The 19,734-nt window shown below is 41.7% G+C and overlaps 1 protein-coding gene and 1 long non-coding RNA gene across 2 annotated transcripts in view; one reads left to right on the forward strand and one right to left on the reverse strand.

Annotated features, from left to right (window-relative positions):
- Positions 1-19,732, reverse strand: part of LOC119526402 — a 62,477-nt gene extending 42,745 nt beyond the window's left edge. Inside the window, exon 1 of the long non-coding RNA XR_005215176.1 lies at positions 19,570-19,732. This is a non-coding gene — a long non-coding RNA (uncharacterized LOC119526402). The remainder of the gene's footprint in view (positions 1-19,569) is intronic.
- Positions 19,205-19,734, forward strand: part of FAM78B (family with sequence similarity 78 member B) — a 98,744-nt gene continuing 98,214 nt past the window's right edge. Inside the window, exon 1 of the mRNA XM_037825447.1 lies at positions 19,205-19,638. Within this exon, the coding sequence (XP_037681375.1) occupies positions 19,376-19,638 (263 nt within the window). The 5' untranslated portion in view covers positions 19,205-19,375. The remainder of the gene's footprint in view (positions 19,639-19,734) is intronic.

Consider the following 19,734-nt stretch of genomic DNA (forward strand, 5'->3'; position numbering starts at 1 on the left):
AAAGACTGAGAAAGGGGAAATGAAAGTATACAGTTATAAGGTTCATACACTATACCTGAACTACTTCACTATTGCTTGAAGGAAGATTGTGATAAGAGGAAAAAAGTAACACAAAGACTGAAAAAGGGGAAAAAGAAGTGCATAAGTATAAGGTTCTTACAATATACATGAAATGGTGCAACATTATGTGAAAGGTAATAAGGATGTATAGTATAACCCTACTGCAATAATTTAGAAAATTATAACTTATAACTAATAAGTCAATAAGGATGTAAGGATGTAAAATGGTATCATAAAAATTTTAATTAATCCAAAACAAGGCAGAAAATGAAAAAAGTGAAGAAAGAATAGATGGGAAAACTAGCCAAATAGCACGTGGCAAATTTAAACCAAACTTTATCAACAATCACATTAAATGTAAATGGTCTAAACATTCCAATTAAAAGGCAGAGATCATCAGATTGTATTCAAAAGCAAGACCCAGCTATGTGCTATCATTAAGAAACTCATTTTAAATATAAAGACACAAATAGATTAAAAGTAAAGGATGGGAAAAGATAGTCCATGTTAAATCTAATCAAAAGTAAGCAATATTAATACCAGAGAAAGTAGATTCCAGATAGAACATGTGGACAGAAAATCACAAGTATATATAAGACTCAAAAAACATTATCAACCAACTTGACTTAATTGACATTTAAAGAACACTATACCCAAAGACAGTAAAAAACATATTCTTTTAAAGTGTTGCACATTGAACATTTACTAAGAAGGCCATATTCTTGGCCATAAAGCAAATCTTGATAAATTCAAAAGCATTGAAATCATAAAGAGTATGGTTTTATTCTACAATGGAATTGAACTGAAAATCAGTAACACAATATCTTGAAAATACCTAAATATTTATAAATTAGACAACATACTTCTATATAACTCATGTCAAAGAAGAAATCACAAGGGACATTAGCAAGTATTTTGAACTGAAAGAAAATGAAAACACAACCTATCAAAATTTGTGAAATGAAGCAAAACCAGTACTCAAAGAGAAATTTATAGTATTAAAAACTTATGTTAGAAAAGCAGAAACAAATCAATGACCTAAGCTTCCACTTAAAAACTAGAACAAAATGGTAAATTAAACCTCATGTAAGCAGGAAAAAGGAAATAATGATGAGTATAAATCAGGGAAATAAAAAAGAGCAAAATAATAGAAAAGTCAATAAAACCAAAAGCTGGTTCTTTGATAATATCAATAAAATTCATAAACTTCTAGACAGGGGAAAAGGAGAAGACACCAATGACCAATTTCAGAAATGAGAGTGGATATCACAATAGATCCTATAGAATTAAAAGGATAATAAAGATATATTAGGAACAACTTCATGCCAATAAATTCAACAAATTAGATGAAATAATATCTTAGATTCCTTAAAGGCATAAACTACCAATGTTCTCTCAAAAAAACTAGATAGCTTGAATCACCTTGTATCTATTAAATATAATGAATTTTTAACCAAAAGTCTTTCCACCAAAAAACTCCAGACTCAGATGGCTTCAATGATGCATTCTACCAAACATATAAGGAAGAAGTAATATCAATTCTACCTAAATTCTTCCAGAAAATAAAAAGTATGGGAGACAGAAAAATGGCCTCCCAAAGATGTCCAAGTCCTACTTCCTGGAACTTGTAGTAAATTTGCTACCTTACGTGGCCAAAGAGACTTTGTAGATGCAGTAAGTTAATGGGTTAATGGTTTGGGAATAGGGAGATTATCTTGGGTTTTCCAGATGGGCTCAGTGTAATCATGAGAGTCCTTAATAAGAGAAAGAGGGAGGTGGAACAATCAGAGTGAGAGACAGAATTAAACATACTACATTGTTGGCTTTGAAGATGCAGGAAGGGACCATGAACCAAGGGATGCAGGAGGCCTCTAGAAGCTGGAAAAAGAAAGGAAATGGGTTCTCCTCTAGAGCCTCCAGAGGGAGGACAGCTCTGCCCACAACTTAATTTTAGCCCAGTAAGACCCATGTTGGATTTCTGACCTCCAGAACTGTAACATAATATATTTATGCTGTTTTCAGCCACTAAGTTTGTAGCAATTTGTTACAGTGGCAATAGAAAACAAACACAAGAAGGGAACACTTCTCAACTCATTCTATGAGAACAGCATTATCCTGATACCAAAGCCAGACATGACATTGCAACCTAAGTGAAAAATTCATTATCAAATTTTAGCAAATCCAATCCAAAAATATAAAAGAGGATAATAAATCATGACCAAGTTGAGTTTACAACAGGAAAGCTATTATGTGTTAATATTCCATTGCTTTCCAATCTGTCCCAAATTCCTTTAACTGACCCGACCTCCAGCAACTCATCCTATATCATCTTCCAGCTTTCCCCATCCTACCCTTAACTCAGGCATTATCTGCATCGGCCATCTCTACATCTCCTAAATAGATTAAGTACCTTCAGATTCTCACACTTTTGCTCAACTGTTACCCCGCAAATACTGTCTTCTCTTGCCCTCTCAATGGGGAGCTCTTACTCATCCTTTACATCCCAGAAAAAAATGTCATCTCATGCTCTAAAAAACCTCCCTCTGTCCCGAAGTCTCCTCCTCCCCGCTCTCCCTTCTTTCCCTCAGCTCTCTACCAGGACTTCACGATAGAACGTCACCATGTTTTGTAATTATTGCTTTCTTCCTACACTATGGGTTCCACCAGGACAAGGATGGTGTTCCATTTCATCTTTTAATCACCAATGCCCAGCACAGTGCCTAGCATGTGGTAGACCTTCCATAAATGATCAATGAGCACTTTAGCAGAGAGTAATTGATAGTCACTTGAGATACAGTCGAGTGTTCTGGGGGATCTAATCCATAAGGCAGAAATTATCTTCAGAGGGAATTGGGAGTGTTCCAAAAACAAGCACATCATCTGTTCACTCAAAATCACATCATATAATTTACATATGTTCAGAGCTTCTATATGTCAATGCATTTATAAATGTAACATTCTGTTGGAGGGCAGTAAAATATATGTGATTAATCCTATTTTTATGATTAGGAAATTGAAGGTCAGAAAAGATACATTATGTACCCAAGACCATGGTGCGAGATAGTGGCAGAGCAGTAGGATCCAGGCTTGTTGGCTCCCCACCTGGCCTGGCACACTCTCCAGCACCCACTCTGTCTGCTTCTTTGAGTGTATGACACTGTTGCCCATCCTTACCTGAAGGAGGTGAAAATTAATGGCACCTCTGTGTTGGACTCTATGCAGCCCATCTATATTTCTGAATTGCCTGCCCTCAGCATGACTTCTGCAGTGGATAAGTCTCTCACCAGACCTATAATAACCCTGATTGCCCCTCTGACCCCTAAACTTCTTTGACATTGTTTCACATCCAGCAAAGCACTGTCTGCTTCTTTACCACTCTACCCAAAATGTTAATAAAAATGGAAAATAAAAGATGCTAGAGTTGAGGAAAAGTTTATTAGGTATAACCAGACAGACAAATGGCCCAATGAGCCTTCCTAAATTTCTTCATAGAAATAATCTAATCTCCTTCCCGGAGATAGCCTGACAGTTCCGTGGAGATCATGTCTTCCATCTTGGAAGGTGTTGAGCTCATTGTCCCAGTCTAATATGCCTGGGAGTGGTGACTCTACTCTTGCTAGTCTTACCACACTAATTTCCCTGGACTGTCTTTTGTTTGTTACCATTTCTGCTCAGGTACCTTTACTTTTATACACTCTGCTCAATTCTCTTCACCCTCCATTACCCCTCTTGAAATTTGTGTAACTTGGGTAAAGTGGAGAAGATCTCTTTGGGCTTTGCCTCCACTTGTTATCTTGAGAACTTCCATTAGAATCCACTTTCTCTCTGTCATCTTGAAAAGGATCATGAATTCCCTCCCATTGATTATTCATTTTTTCACTTGCTTAATGTCAGAATTTAATTTCTTCCTCTTCTAGCAGGAAATTGTTCACTCTCTTTATATCTCTGCCAAATTTCTCATAACATGGTCAGAAAGAAGCTTTTCCTTTGGGAGGCCTTTGATCTCCAACAATCAAGAAAAACAAGCAATAACCTTTGTTTTATGCTTTCCACATTGGAATTTGAGTCGCAAAATCTGGAGACACAAGCAGAGAGGGCTTTAAGCCTCCTAAAATAGCAATAGTAGTAACATGTGGCATTGGTAAAGCTTTTCACATGCATTATCCATCTGATGACCCTATTCAATCCATAGCAACTAGATGAGGTAAATAGAGCAGGGAAGGAGTTATTTTCCCCATTTTTCATATGATGTGGATGTCCCTGAGTTGTCTTTCTTAAGAAGGAAAAGTTGAATTGGCTCAATTGCTCATCCCCTGCCTTGGGAAAATCCATTTCCTTTCCCAGGATTTCTGTCAATTCCATGTCTCCTCAACTCTTGTTCTCCACTCCTATGTCTTTGCTCTGGCACTGACCCAGACATGGAACTCAGCCTGTTCTTTAATTTACACACACACACAAACACATGCAATGCACATAAGGCCTTTTTATGTAAAGAAGACTGAATTAAACGTTTGATGCCACAAAAAAATGTAAAACTGGATGTTAGATCTTCCTATTCTAAAGGAGAGAGCTCTCAACCCATTTTGGTAGGCTCTCCCCTCTCTTCTTTTCCCCCCTCTCTCCCCTTTGCTCTATTCTGTCCCACCACCCAAATACATTTTCTTTTCTATGGGGGAACAATCTAGCATCTGTTTCATCAGTACTCAAGTTTTTCTTACCCTCAGATTCTCATCTTCTTCCCCAAGCACTTTATCAAGGAAATCTAGTGACAACTATGAAGATAATCTTCTTGTTTTACAAATACAAGCAAGGAAACTGAGGCTTTTAAAAGTTTATCTGACCTGCCTAAGGTCAGAGGAGTTAATATCACTGCCAATTATTTTGTTAACTGAAAGACACAGAGCCTCAGACACATAACTTTTCAGGAAAACTCCAGTGCCAGACTTTGGGCCTATTTTAAGATACAATCAATTGTACTTCAAACATTTTAGAGAAACAGTGTGGCCTTCTCTATTCAGCTCCGTGGGGGCTTGTGAATTGATATTGTGACCTGCTCCATGCTTGTCTCATGTTGGTACAGGATTGTGGGTGTTGTCTCCAATTGCCTCAGGAAGTGTAAACACTAATGTTATTTTGCTTCCACTGTCTGTGATACTTATTGAGAGATACAGATAAAATTAGTTTCTGTTCCAGTAAACACAGTACCCAATTTAAAGGGAGTCGCAGGGTTTTTTCCTTTCCATATGTATTGTTTTATTCCCATACTGCTCATTCTCTTTATTATAATGTGATTTGGATTCACTTTCTGTTCATAAATCAATAGTTTCCAACAGTGATAAAAATAATTACTTCCTCCTATAGTAAACACTCAAGATTTCTGCCCTTATGTTGTGTTTATTTAGCCTGAGCCAGGGCCCATGCTGACTTTTCTGAGGAAACACAGCATGCATTAGTGTTCCCCACACAATCAGTCTGTGAAGATCCCATCACCTCTAAACCTCCCATTGTATCTCCAGACACATGTACCCAACACAATTCAGAAGGGGCATTCCAGAAGGAGGGGGGACCTGGAACGGAGGGGAGCAGGCACTAACATGGAGATCCAAAAGGAGGTACCGAGAGAAACATGTCCGATTCTAAGGTACAACACGGTGTCAGGAAGGCCTGGCTCCAGCACTAGTGTCTCTGAGATGGAGTGATGGATGTGGACAAATCCGGGAGCAGTGAGGACGTCGGCAGCATCAGCAAAGTCTGTGAGCAATGGGGGGGCCGATCACCAAGGTAGGGTCAGGGCTCTTTCTTCCACCCAGGGAAGTAAATGTCAAGGGTGAGACACAGCAACACCTCTCGAGAGTCTGGGATACTGGGCAAGTTATGAGACAAGGTCCCAAACTCACTTGTTTATTCAACAAATATTTTGTGAACAACCACTATGCATTGGGCCTTATTTGGGGGATCTGGGAAATAGCAATGCAAAAGATAAACATAGTTCCTACCCTCATGGAGTTTATAACGAAGCAAGAAAGATAGATCAGAATTGAATTATCACAGAAATGATTAATTAATTACAAATGTGATAAGAGCTGTGAGGACGAGGTCCAGGGGCCTTTGAGAGGCACAATAATGAGTGATAGCTGAGTCTGGGAGATCAAAAGCATTGCTGGTGACTGGCATTTAAATTGAGTTTTAAAGGGTAAGTTGGTGCTGTGTAAGGTCAGAGGCTGGAGAGCAGACAGGGATAAAAGAGAAAGAGTGATCCCATCAGAAGAAAAAGCTTGTGCAGAGGCTTTGAGGTGAGAAGTAGCTTGACACAGTGTGTGGATGGAACAGGTGAGACAGAACCTGTAGTGCCTTATCATAGTTATGGCTGCAGTAGGATTAAGAATGGGGTCCTAAGAGCAATTGGGAGCCATTGAAATTTTTTAGAGAATAAATGACATGATCTTATTTGAATTTTTAAAAGATCATATTAAGTCTTGTGTAAATATAGATTTGGGCAGGGGAGGAGGGTAAATATGGAGAAATAAGTTGGGATGCTCGGGAGAATCAGATAGAAGCCAATTCTTAGAAGAGGGGCATGGGGTAAGGAGTGAGTCCTGAGGAAGAAATAAAGACTCTGACCGGTACGAGAGCACTCTGTCCTGAGAACACAAAGCCCACAGCCAGGGTGCCCTGGCACTGCTGAGGTTCAGCAGGCAGGTCTGGGGCTCCTTGGTGGCCCTTGGTGACGTTAAACTTGCTCATCCACTCAGGGGCATTTCTGGGCTACAAGGAGAGACCAGTGGCCTTGGTTGAGGTAAAGAAGGGTTAGGAGGTGGGGGTTTCCAGGGCCTGACCACCCTCTTCATATATCACAGTCTCTCTGTCCAGAAAGATCTATGAGAGTACTGGCCTTAATGAGATTTTAGCTTCCTCCATACCCCTTTCCTTTCTGAATCAATCATTAAGCATTTAGTTTGGGCCAGACACAGGAATACAGAAATGAAAAAGATGTGGTGATGACCCCTAAGGAGCACGCATGTTCGTGGTAACACATAAATAGTTAAAAAGACATCTTGACAGTTGACAACGTGGAGAAATATACAGAGCAGTGAAGAAAAAGAACTCACTGTTCATGGTAGGGGGTGAAATCAGGAATGCTTTAAAGCTTCCCAGAGGAGGTGGCTCTTAAAGGGTAGATGAACATTTGCCAGAGAAGAAAGACATTAAGAAGAGGAAACAGCATGTGCAAAGCATTCTTGCAGTCATGTGCCAGGCACTGTCCCAAGCATTTGTGATACATTAATGAAAACAAGGCAAAGATCTCTGCCCTCAGGGAGCTTACATGTTTGTAGGATGTGAAAATGAAAAGCACATGGGTTGATAATGTTTGGACAATGCTAAGAACCTCAGTGAGGGTAAGAGGTAAGACTGCAGGATAGGAAGGGGCCAGGTTACAAAGTCTTTTTATCATACTGAGGAGCATGACATCACAAGAAGCCCACTTTACTGGATTCTGTAAGGGCAAGTGCAGTATCTTAGTTTGCCACAGTCGCTATGACAAATACCACAGAGTGGGTTGGCTTAAACAACAGCATTTATTGTCTCATGGATTTGAAGGCTAGAAGTCTAAAATCAAGACGTCAGCAAGGCCATGCTCTCTCCTAAAGCTGGTGGTGTTCTGGTGATGCCATCCCTCCACCACACAGTGATCTCTCTCTCCTCTCCGGTTTCTTCCTGTGGTGTTCCCTGACTGACTGCATCCAGATTTCCTCTTTAGGAGACCTCTAGTTATATGGATTGAGATTCACCTTGATACAATTTGGCCACACCTAAACTAACAATAACATCTTCAAAGGATGTTATTGGTTCACACCATAGGAATGCAGATTAAGATTTGAACATGTCTTTTGTGGGGTACATGGTTCAACCCCCAATAGTCCATCCTCTGGACCCCAAAAAATACATGTTATACCCATATGTATTCATCCCATTCTAATATCCCAAAAGCCTTAAGCCATTTTATTAAAGTACAAAGTCTCATCAAAATCAGTCATGAGTATGTTCCATACTGGGACAAAATTCCTTTCCATCTGTGGACCTGTGTAACCTAGAAAACAAGTCATCTGATTCCAAAATACAAATGCAGGACTGGCATAGGATAGACATTCCCATTCCAGAAGGGAGAAATTGGAAGGAATAAAGGGGTCAGGGATCCCAAGAAAGTCCAAAACCCAAAGAGTTTTATTAGGCAATGGTTTGTTAGACTTTAAACCCAAAACACAAGCAACAAAAGAAAAAATAGATAAATGGCACCTCTTCAAAATTAAAAACTTTTGAGTTAAAAGGACTTTGTCAGGAAAATGTAAAGGCAAACTACTCAATGGGAGAAAATATTCAGAAACCACATATCAGATAAGGGTTTAATATCCAGAATATATATTTTTAAAAAATCCTACAACTCAACAATAAAAAGATAAACAACCCAATTTAAAAATGGGCAAAAGACTTGAGTAGACATTTTTCCAAAGAGGATATAAGAGTGGCTTAAAAGCACATGAAAGGATGCTCAACATCACTAGCTATTAGGGAAATGAAAAACAAACCCAAGATATTTTTTTCAAACCTACTTGAGTGGTCACTATTAAAAAAATAGAAAACCACAAGTGTTGAAGAGGATGTGGAGAAATAGGAACACTCATTCACTGCTGGTGGGAATGTAAAATGGTGCAGCCGCTGTGGAAGACAGTTTGGCAGTTCCTCAGGAAGTTAAGTATAGAATTGCCATATGATCGACGATCCCACTACTAGGTATATACCCAGAAGAACTGAAAGCAGGGGCTCGAACAGATATTTGCAAACCAGGGTTCACAGTGGCATTATTCACAATTGCTGAAAGATGGAAGCAACCCAAGTGTCCATCAACCAGTGAATGCATTTTTAAAATGCAGTTTATGCGTATGATGGAATATTATTCATCAGTAAGAAGGAATGAAGTCCTGATGCATGCAACAACATGGATGAACCTTGAGGACTTTATGCTGAGTGAAATAAACCAGAAGCAAAAGAACAAATATTTTATGATCTCACTGGTGTGAACTAATTATAATAAGCAAACTCACAGAGCTAGAATCTAGAATATAGGTTACCAGGAGATAGAATGGGGTAGAGAATGAGGAGCTGATGCTTAATTTGTGAAGAATTTCTATTTAAGTTAATTGTAAATTTTTAGAAATGGATGTGGTGAGTGTAATTAACAGCACTGAATTATATGTGTGAATGTGGTTGAAAGGGGAAGTTTGGGGTTGTGTATGTTACTAGAAGGAAAGTTAGAAGATATAACGTGGGACTGTATAACACAGTGAACCATGTTGTGGACGATGGAATTTGGTTAATGGGACAAACATAAGAATGTTCTTTCATGAATTACAACACATGTACAACACTATTACAAAGTGTTAATATTAGCATAGTATATGGGAAAATATTCCTAATGTAAACTATGGACTATAGGTAACAGTAATATTTTAATATTCTTTCATCAATTGAAACAATAATACCACACTAATGCAAAATATCAACCATAGGAGCATATGTAGGAATGTAGTATTTTTTACATGACTTTTCTGTAAACCTACAATTTTCCTAATTAAAAAAAAAATTAAACTAACTTAAAAACGTTATGCTAAGTGAAAGAAACCAGACACAAAGTGCTAATATGGCTATGTAGGGCTGGGGAAGGATAGAGGGATTGAGAGGTGACTGCTAAGGGGTACTGGATTTTTCTTTTTGGGGTAATGAAAATATTCTAAAATTGATTGTACTGATGAATACACAACTGTGTGGTTATACTGAAAGCCACTGATTGTATACTTTAGCTGAATGGACTATAGAGTATGTGAATATATCTCAATAAAACTGCTTTAAAGAAAGTTACCACACCAAAATAAAAACCATAGAACTGTATAACCAAAGAGTTGAACCCTCATGTAAACAGTGGGCTGTAGTCACTAGCATAATTATAATAATATTGTATCATCTATTGTAACAAAGTTACCACACTAATGCAAAATGTTAATAATAGGGAAAACTGTGCCTGTGAAAGGAGGGTATAGGGGAACTCTGTACTTTCTGCATGGTTTTTCTATAAACCTACAACTGCTGTAATCTTAAAAAAAAAAAGTGTGAGTGGTAAGCACAGGATGTAGAATCTTATACATCTTGGTATCTTCAAGCACTAATCATAATGCCAGACATCAAGAAAGAATTCAATGATATTTCTGAATGTGAATGATATAAACGGAAAGGGAAAGAAAGAGGAGAAGAAGGAATTGCACTAAGCTATAATCTTTAAAATGACAATTCAGATGAGGTCTGCCCATCAGTGACTTCTCCATAGGGTATATTCACTTAACACTTGGGCTACTGTAGTCCCTCCAGCCCCCCAGACTCTTCTCATGACACTCAATTTGGCAATGAAAGTCACATTCTTTAGGCTACTAGTCTAGAAACCTTGGATTTATCCTTGACTCTTCCTTGTTGTCTGTTCTTTGTATAAATCTATTATAAAATACTGTTATTTTATTCACTCATGTATCAGATAGTTACTGAGTGTCCACTGTATGATCTGAGCAGGGGTTTAGGGATGGAAAAGATCATTTGTGGCTGAAGTGCTCAAAGAAGTTTCTTACAGGAGTAAGAGTCATAGCGGTTAAGAATGCAATCTGGTCAGACAGACACATGTCTAAATCGTGGCCTAGCCACTTACTAGCTGTGACCTGGGGGAAATTCCTAAACTCTCTTTGCCACTGCACCCTCATCTGGAAAAGAAGATAATGATACTACTTCATAGACTTATGTAAGGAATAAATAAGGACTTATACCCACACAGTGGTTATTATTATAATTGCCATGGAGCAGGGTGAAATGTGAACATGCAATTGGAGGACACGACTTAAGCCAAGACTGAGAAGCGGAAGGGATGGCAGCTTGTCGAGGGGATAGTGAGTCATCTGCTTGGCCTGAGGCCCAGGGTTTGTAGGAAAGAGAGGGAAACAAGGCTAGAAAGATAGGTTGAGGTCATGTGGTGGAGCACTTCAATACCAGCCTGTGGGATCCATGGTACGTTTGAGAGTACCCCCCGCCCAAAAAAAGTTGAAAAAGTTTCTATGAAAGGGAGAAGCATGATCAAAGTTTCCTCTGACTTTATGTGTTGGTGAAGAGTGGCAGAGATAGAGAAGAGGGAGCCCAAGATGGTTCAGAGTTTCAGGAGTGGGAGGGCACTGGTGTTTTCAGCAGAAACAGGACAGTTGAGAGAAGACAGTGGCTTTCAGGAATAGAGTGAACTAGGTTTGAGCTCATTGAGATGGAGGAGCTGGAAGTACATTCACAGAGAAACATCTAGCAGGCAGATAAGACTGCTGGCCTAGAATTTAGGAGGAATGCTGAGGCTGGAATGACAAACTTGGGAGACATCCACAAAAAATAATAGTCAAAGCTACTGGCATGGGAAAAGCCCCTGAGGAAGTTCAGAGAGAGAAGGTAGGAAGGAGAGACCCTTAGGAAATACTACCCTGCGGGGGAGAGGAAAGCAAGAGGAATTGAGAAGCTAAGAGGAGAATCAGGGTTTGCAGAATCATGGGACTAAAAAAAGAAAAAAGGGTCAGATCCTACAGATAAGGACTGATAAAAGGACTAATAAGACAGGCATGGGTGACCTTCTACGGGACAGCTAAGGAACCAGGCCATCCTTCATAGTCCCCACAGTTTAATGTATATGCGGCTGGTGGAAAAAACTTGCCATGGTCACTCCCCGGCTGAGCTCTTTAGTCTGGCCTCGAAGAGAAATTGGTTACTCTGAATATGAAATGGGGAGGGGTAGGGGTACAATAAAAAATGAATTGTTTCTTTAATCCCGTACCCTTTGACCCTGAGGATTCATTTAATCCCATTGCCCATCTCTATCTAAGTTAGATAGAAATCCATCGCATTTTTAAGTTTCAGGGGCAACCCCTCAAAAACTTTCGGTAGTCTCTTCTACATTTTCTGAAAACCCTTGCCAAGGTCAAGCAGAAAATTGGCCCTTGTCACCCAGAGTTTCCAAAAAGCTCACTTGACAAATTAAGTAATGAGTCAACCAATAGGAAAAATAAAGTCAGAGATCAGTCTGCTTCTGGAAGCCTGGAGGGCTGGGTTTTCTGCCGCAGAGATGGTGGATTGTCAGGGAGGCGGCCAAGGCCAGGATCCTGGAGAGTGTGCGGCAGGGTTTTAACTCGAGGAACTGAGGAGCTCTGTCATGCACAAGAACATCAAAAGCATGAAATACAAAGGCGCATTTGTGCTGTGCCCTGAGAATAAACTCGAATGAAGTTATTCACAAGGAATGATTGTCTTCAAGGGCTTACCACTGAAGTTTTTTCCTTTCTTGGTGCCTAAAAGTGATAAGCGTGAGATCTTGTGTAGTGCTCGGATACAAAGGGTATCAATTCATATCAAGGAGGCACGTTAGGAGGGAGAGAAAAAGAGTGGGAGGACAAAGAAGAACAGCGGAGGAAGAATTAAGATAAAAATAAACGCTCGCTGTAGTTAACGGGACAGAGAGTATACTAACGGGAAATAATGTTTTATCAGATTTTTCAGAATAATTTTGAGCACTTATTAAGTGGCTCTTAGGTGCCAGGCTCTAGGCTGGGCTACAAGGAAAAGATGACACATTCCCTTGAGGAGCAAACAGCCTATTGAGGGAGACAAGTGTGAGCAAACAACTGCGAAATAGCATGAAAGGTGCTAACAGAAGCAGGTACAGGATGCTAATAGAGGCAGGGGAGCTGTATTCTGCCAAGAGGGAGAGAAGCCTAGAAGAGCAGCGCAGAGAAACTGTTTCATTTCGGGGTACTTCATTTGGGCTATTTGTAGTGGTTCATTGGTATTTGCAAATTGAATATTCCATGGAAGAAAATAGTCTCCAGTGAGTGACCAGAAAGGTCCCTGTCATGAGATAATTTGCTGAGGCACAAATTTCAATGGTCTATTAGGAGGCAAGAGTGTGCTGAACAGCCACTTGGTTAGTGAATGGATCACATCCAACACCCGGCATTCGCAGCTCAGCACAGCTTAGCTTTTTTCTTCTCACTGACATCCACACAGTAATTCTCATACTGTAATTTTAAAAAATTATTTGCGGAGCCACAGAAATATGAAGTTAATAACGTAAAGATTTAACGAAAGGAGTTTATTTTAATGGCAAAATTTATTTAGATAGCTTTAGAAATTGCCTTGGCCCCATATTTATGGAACCATTAAGAGTCTGAAAGGACCCTGTACATTTTTCAGTTACACTTTACTGCATTTTATGGTAGAAATTATATGCCATGGTGACATTCATGATTTTGGAGACTCAGAAAGGTCATGGGGATGAACCTTTCCAGAATGTCAGGGGTCCAGGTCTGTGAATTATGAGCTATATTTTATTAGCACTCTACTATATATAACAAGGTCTCACTTTGAGTTTGAAAATTAAGATTTGTCCTCCTTTACATGCTTTCCCTATAATTTGGGGAAGGCTATCATTGCCCTTCCCTGTTTATGAAAGTTTAGCATGTGTCACCAAAAGACAAAGGAAGATGTTTTACCATAAAAATGAAGCCTAAAAAGTAACTCAAATTACCAAAGATAACTAAATTACTCAACTGAATCCTTGGTCCATTTCCTAGGACCACTAAACTCAAACTTTGACCCCCTCTCTGAAATACTCTCCAAGTACCTTGAACTTACATGACTTAACACACCACCCCAACCTGCTTCCAGTTCTCTTTCCTTGCTTTGACTTTGACCACAGGTACTTTATCACCGATGCCAAGAAACACACAGTTGGCCTCAACTAGACTCTCCCCCTCACATCTAATCAGTTATCAGCTACAATCAATTTTACCTCATAATTGACTCTCAAATGCAGCCAGGCCTCTGCAGCCCCATGCCCTGCCCACTGCCCTAGCTCTGTCTGCCGTCACAATATCCTGATACCCTACCTCCCAACTGTCCTTCCTCCATCCTCCACACTGATAGAGAGGAATTTTTCTGAAAATGCAAATCTTTCTCTGGCCAGTGATTCTGATGTCCATTGTCTATATACAACATGTTGAGAACCCCCTTGACTGTGAATTGTTTATCCCCCTGAACATGCTGTGTTCTTTCATACTGCTACGTATTTAGCATTTGTCAGACTTTCACCCTATGCTGTCCTTTCACTTGTGTCTTCTTGGCAAGCTTCTATCAGTCCTTCCGACTCCAACTAAAATGTCCTTGATTGTGAAGAGGATCATGTGTAAATCTCTCACTGGTTCTCCTGCCTGGGATCCCACAACACTGGATACACATCCGTATTAAGGCATCACAGTTTACTGTAACAACTTGTTAAAAGGATTATCTTTTCCAAAAATCTTTGACTCTAGTACCTAGCATAATGCTGAATGAAAGGACCTGTGACTGAGGTCTGTGGCCACAGGTAAAATGAGAAAGGCTTGTCATCAAAGGGCAAAAACTACTTTTTTGTTAACTATAAAGTGAATCACGGTGTCAGAAAAGTTGAAGGATGAAGAATGCTTTTAGATTTCAACTGATTTTTAAATTACTCATCACCTCTGTCCTAATGTGACTAACTTCAGCCAGCCTCCTACAGCCTGTTGAAGTCAGAGTATTTCACAGTTGGGCGCCAGCTTCAGCAAATGTTCAATTATCAGGGAAGAAATATTTTAAAAGAAGCTACTGGCTTTGAAAATACAGATGCAAAAAGATGCCTAGTAAGATCATTTGCTAAATTTTTTTTTCCTGTTTGGTTAATTAGACCACATTATCGACACATAGCATTGGTCGTACTGTATACAAAATTTCCACTATCTGTGGTGGTAGTTTCCACAGGACAATTTCAGTGAGGCTATTTTTGTTCATTCATTCGCAGACAGCTGCTGGGCAGCTACTATGTGCCAGTCACTGTGCAGAGCTCTGGAGAAGCAGTGACAAGAATGGGTCTCTGCAACAGAAGGTAAGTGGTTTATTATTAATGGGCATCTTAGACTTGTACTAAGCTGTTACCATTTAAATCCTGCCTGGTTCCAAAACTGTTCTGAAGCTCCCCCAGACTCAGCAGCCACAAGTTACCTTAGCTAACCTCAAGAAGGCTGCTGACCTTGGATTACATGAGAGAACCAACACTGAATATAATGAAAGTGGAAGAAACTTCAGCCATAGTGGTTTTTTAAAATCTTTTTTTTATTGTAGAATATAATATATATACATAGATGTGATAACTTTCCAAGTGCAATTTAACAAGTAGAGAGCAAATTTCAAAGAATATTAAGGGTTACAGTTTCAGAGTTTCAGTTATTTCCTTATTGTGAAATATAACATTTATGCAAAAAGGTAATATCTTTCAAAGTATGATTTAACAAGTAGTTACATAGGAAATTCTCAAAAATGTCATGTGTTACAGTGCCATAGTTTCAATTATTTCCTTATTGTGAAATATAACATATATACAAAAGAGGTGATAACTTTCAAACACACTCGTGGATTCACACACTGAAGAAACACTACATCATCAGTGTGGAAGAGCTTTCAGCCATCCTTATTCCTCAATCAACAGAAGTGAATTCACAATTAAGAGAATGCATAAGAATGTCACCTATATAGCAGAGCTTGTAGTCAAGGCTATGACCATAAATGACATAAGGGAACTCCCATTGTAAATATAATGAATATAGAAGTGTCTTCATCCACAGATACAAACTCTAAACATGCCAGAGTCCTCACACATGTGAGAAACTCTATGTCTGTATTCAGTGTGGAAATGTCTCCATATATAATTTATTGCTAGACTACATGAGCAAAACACACTGGGTAAGTACCCTAACTCTGTAATCATGGGAATAAAAATTCAGACAAGCACCAGCCTTTGTGTGTACACACACCCACACTCTCTGTGTAAGAATAACCAATAAAACCTGAAGTAAGAGAGGAAATTCTTTAGCAGGAAGAAAAAGCCACATGAGGAATAGCAGGAAATTGTGGAAAGTTATTCAATGAAAAATCATGAGAAATCCGTTATTCACAGAGCAATATGAGTGGAAAATGTGAGAATTCACACAGTATAAAACTCTTCCAGTGTCATGAATGAAGGAAAGGCTACAGTACAGTGATCACTCACTCATTCCATAGTCCTAAAGTTCTCATACTCAGGAAAAATCAATCCTAAAGTTAAAGTAGCAAAATGTTCAGCTGGATTTCACTTTAGAAATCTGAATCTGGGGGAAAAACCTCTAAAGGAATGCTTTAGCACAGAAGTCAGCAAATAATTCAGAATTCTGAAAAAAGATCTATTCATGCAAACATAGGAGAAAAACATATGGTAGTGAGTTTACTGGCAGAGTTGGCTTAACAAGACAGACCACATCTGAGCAACAAAAGAGGTTCTCTGGGGGAGAACCTCTTAAGCATAATTGTAGGTAGACTTAGCTTTGCCACTGCAGAAATAAGTTTCATGGGTGCAAGTCTCAAGATCGAGGACTTGCATTGGGAGTCCCTGGTGCTTGGGAGAGTGTCAGGGTTTCTCCAGGTGGGGAGGATTAGTGGTTCCACATTTTCTCCCATCCCTAAGGGGGTCTTTGCAAATAATTTTTTGTTTTTTGCCCAACATGCTCTGGAGTGTTTGGGAATATTGCATTGGCCTGGGCAGAGTGACAAGATTTCATTCCCTTTTCTAGGTTCCATGTAATTTGGTTGTTTGGATAAACTGGCCAGACAGGACTTCTCCGCTACATGGGACATGACTTCCAAGGGTGTAAGTCTCCCTGGCAACGTGGGACATGACTCCCAAGGATGAGCCTGGCCCTGGCACTGTGGGATTGACCAAAAGGGGGGAAAAGAAGTGAAACAAAAGTTGCAATGGCTAAGAGATTTCAAATAGAGTTGAGAGGTCGTTCTAGAAGTTATTCTTATGCAAGCTTCAGCCAAATATTGCAAATTGCCACAGTATGCCAAGCCCCAACCAACAGTATTCCTGAAAATCCTAAAGATTACCGTGGGCTCTATCTAAGACAAAGTTTTACTTGGTAAGTTTATTTTTTTCAGAAACTTAAGGCCTCAATTGTTCCTATGCCAGATAAGCCCTGACCAGAGGTTCCAATCTCTCCAAGAACATCAACCAATTTCATTCCTCTGCTGTATAAGGTCAACACCCCTTTCCAGCACAAAGAAGTTAAAATGGTCATTGCCCAGCTATGCCTGAAGATGGAGAGAATGATCACATGGAGGGAGGAGGTGTAACTGAGAAACTAGGATTTAACAAATGATTATGAATACTGACTCATTCTATAGCTACTTTCTTTTTAGTTTCTAGTGTATTAGAATAGCCAGAAGGAAATACCTGAAATTGTTGAACTGTAATCCAGTAACCTTGATCTTTGATAATGATTGTATAACTATATAGCTATTTTCATGTGACCATGTGATTGTAAAAACCTCCTGACTGTCTCTCCCTTTTCCTGGGAATGGGTAGATGAGTAATAAAACAAAGACATGCATAAAAAAAAATAGGTCAGGAATATGAGGAAAAATATCCCTATGTAAACTATGGACAATAGGTATAGTACTACATTAATAATCTTTCATCAGTTGTAACAAATGTAACTACTGTTAAAAAACAGAATTGCAAAAAAAGTATTATCAATTATAACAAATTTTCCACACCAATGCAAGTGTTGGTGGTGAAGTGGTGTATGGGAATCCTGTATTTTATGCATGATTGTTCTATAAACCCACAACTTATCTAATAATTTTTTTTAATTTTTTTTTTTTTAAAGAAGGCTGCTGAGCATTCTAATCCAGCTAGATGGCCGTGCTAGGCACAACCTGTCTCAAGATGCAGCGACATTCAAAATGCGGTATTTTCAAACCAGGGTTAAGTCCACCACTGCTCTAATTCTCCATGTGAGGCGTTCTGTTGAAAGAGCGTTTTCTAAGAAGGAAGAGATTTGGATGAGGGAAGAAGAGTAACAGCGGAGCTCGTGCTTCAACTGGCATTTTGGTGACCTGGTGTCAGGGCACGGAGGGACTCCTTGGCGTAGAGGGTGTGTGTGTGTGTAGGGGTGGAAAGAAAATCCACTACATTTAGTGTAACTGCTGGAGCCCTGACCTATGCCTTCTTCAAGAGGTAGGAGACCTAAGTAGAAAGGGATGGCAGGGGAGCTCAAGCCTAGCTCTAGTCCAACAAGCTATATTATAAACAACGCAACAATCTCAATTAAAACTGCCCCCCTAACCCTTCCGCTGCCCCAAACACTCACTGCCCCAGCCCCTCCCGGGTCAGACTCTGGACAGCGCTGCGCCCTGCCCGGCTTCACCCGCGCTCGGTTCCAGCCCCCCTTGGGGCGCCACCTACCGCGCCCCAGCTTCAGCCCCACGTGCCGGGCCCCACCAGGGCGCTAGCCTCCCTTTAAACACCCCCACACTTACTTATTACCTCCCTCCCCCTACACACACCCGGACGGTAGCCGAAGAGGGACAAAATTCATGGCGTACAGCCAGTTTCCTCCGCGGAGTACATCTCAGGCTGCCCCAGCCCATGGGCCCCTCGATCCCAGGCCACAGCCCTCAGGCACCCTCCAGCCCGGTCGACTGGGCCGTGGAGTGCGGGCGCGGACCGGTTGCTGGGCGCGGCCGGGATTAGCGCGGATCGCCGCCGCCACCGCCTCCGCCTGGAGCTCGGGCCGCCCGCTCGCCCGCCGCTGGGTGCGCTGCACGCGGGTGGCAGCCGTGGTGCAGAGGTTCATGCAGCGAAGGCGGCGAAGGCGGCGGCGGCGGCGGCTGCGACTGCTGCTGCTGCCGCCGCCGGAGGCAGACAGACCCGGCGTTGCCGCCGACGCCCTCCCCCGGCTCCATGTCGCCGCCGCCTCCTCCTCCTCTCCCGGCGAGGGGCGGGGGGCTCCGGCCCGGGTTGGGCACCACTCCTCTCAGGGCCGCTCCCCTCCCTGCCCTCGGCTCGGGCGTTAGAGCTGGCGGGGGCGCCCGCCACCTACTAGGAGCGCACGCTCCGCGCGCCCTGCAGGAGAGAGTGGGCGGGCGTGGGCGTGGGCGGGCGGGCGTCGGGGCAGCGGGAACCCAGTGCCGCTGCTAGAGGAGGGGGCTTCCCCGGAGGATGCCCGGCGGCCGCTCGCCTCTCCTAGGCGCTAGCTGAGCCGGACCGAGAGCGGGCGGTGCGTCGCCATGCCGGCGTGACGGGCGCCCCCGGCTGCCCGCGCGGGCCCCCGCGCTGCCCCGCGCCGCGCCGGCGCCGGGTGGCAGGATGGGCTGTATCCAAAGCATCACCTGCAAGGCGCGGATCCGGCGCGAAAACATCGTGGTGTACGATGTGTGCGCCACCATCGACCAGTGCCCCACGCGCATTGAGGAGACCTCGCCCATCGTCCTGCGCTATAAGACCCCCTACTTCAAAGCCTCGGCCCGCGTGGTCATGCCCCCCATCCCCCGCCACGAGACCTGGGTGGTGGGCTGGATCCAGGCGTGCAACCAGATGGAGTTCTTCAACACCTACAGCGACCTGGGCATGTAAGCGACCGGCCGCGAGGAGCCGAAACGGGGTCCCCAGCCCCAGTCTCTGCTCCCTACTCCTTCCCCAACCCCCCTGTGCTCCTTCGTGCCACT

This window comes from Choloepus didactylus, chromosome 2 (genome assembly GCF_015220235.1).
Source record: "Choloepus didactylus isolate mChoDid1 chromosome 2, mChoDid1.pri, whole genome shotgun sequence".
In the NCBI taxonomy this organism is placed as follows: domain Eukaryota; kingdom Metazoa; phylum Chordata; class Mammalia; order Pilosa; family Megalonychidae; genus Choloepus; species Choloepus didactylus.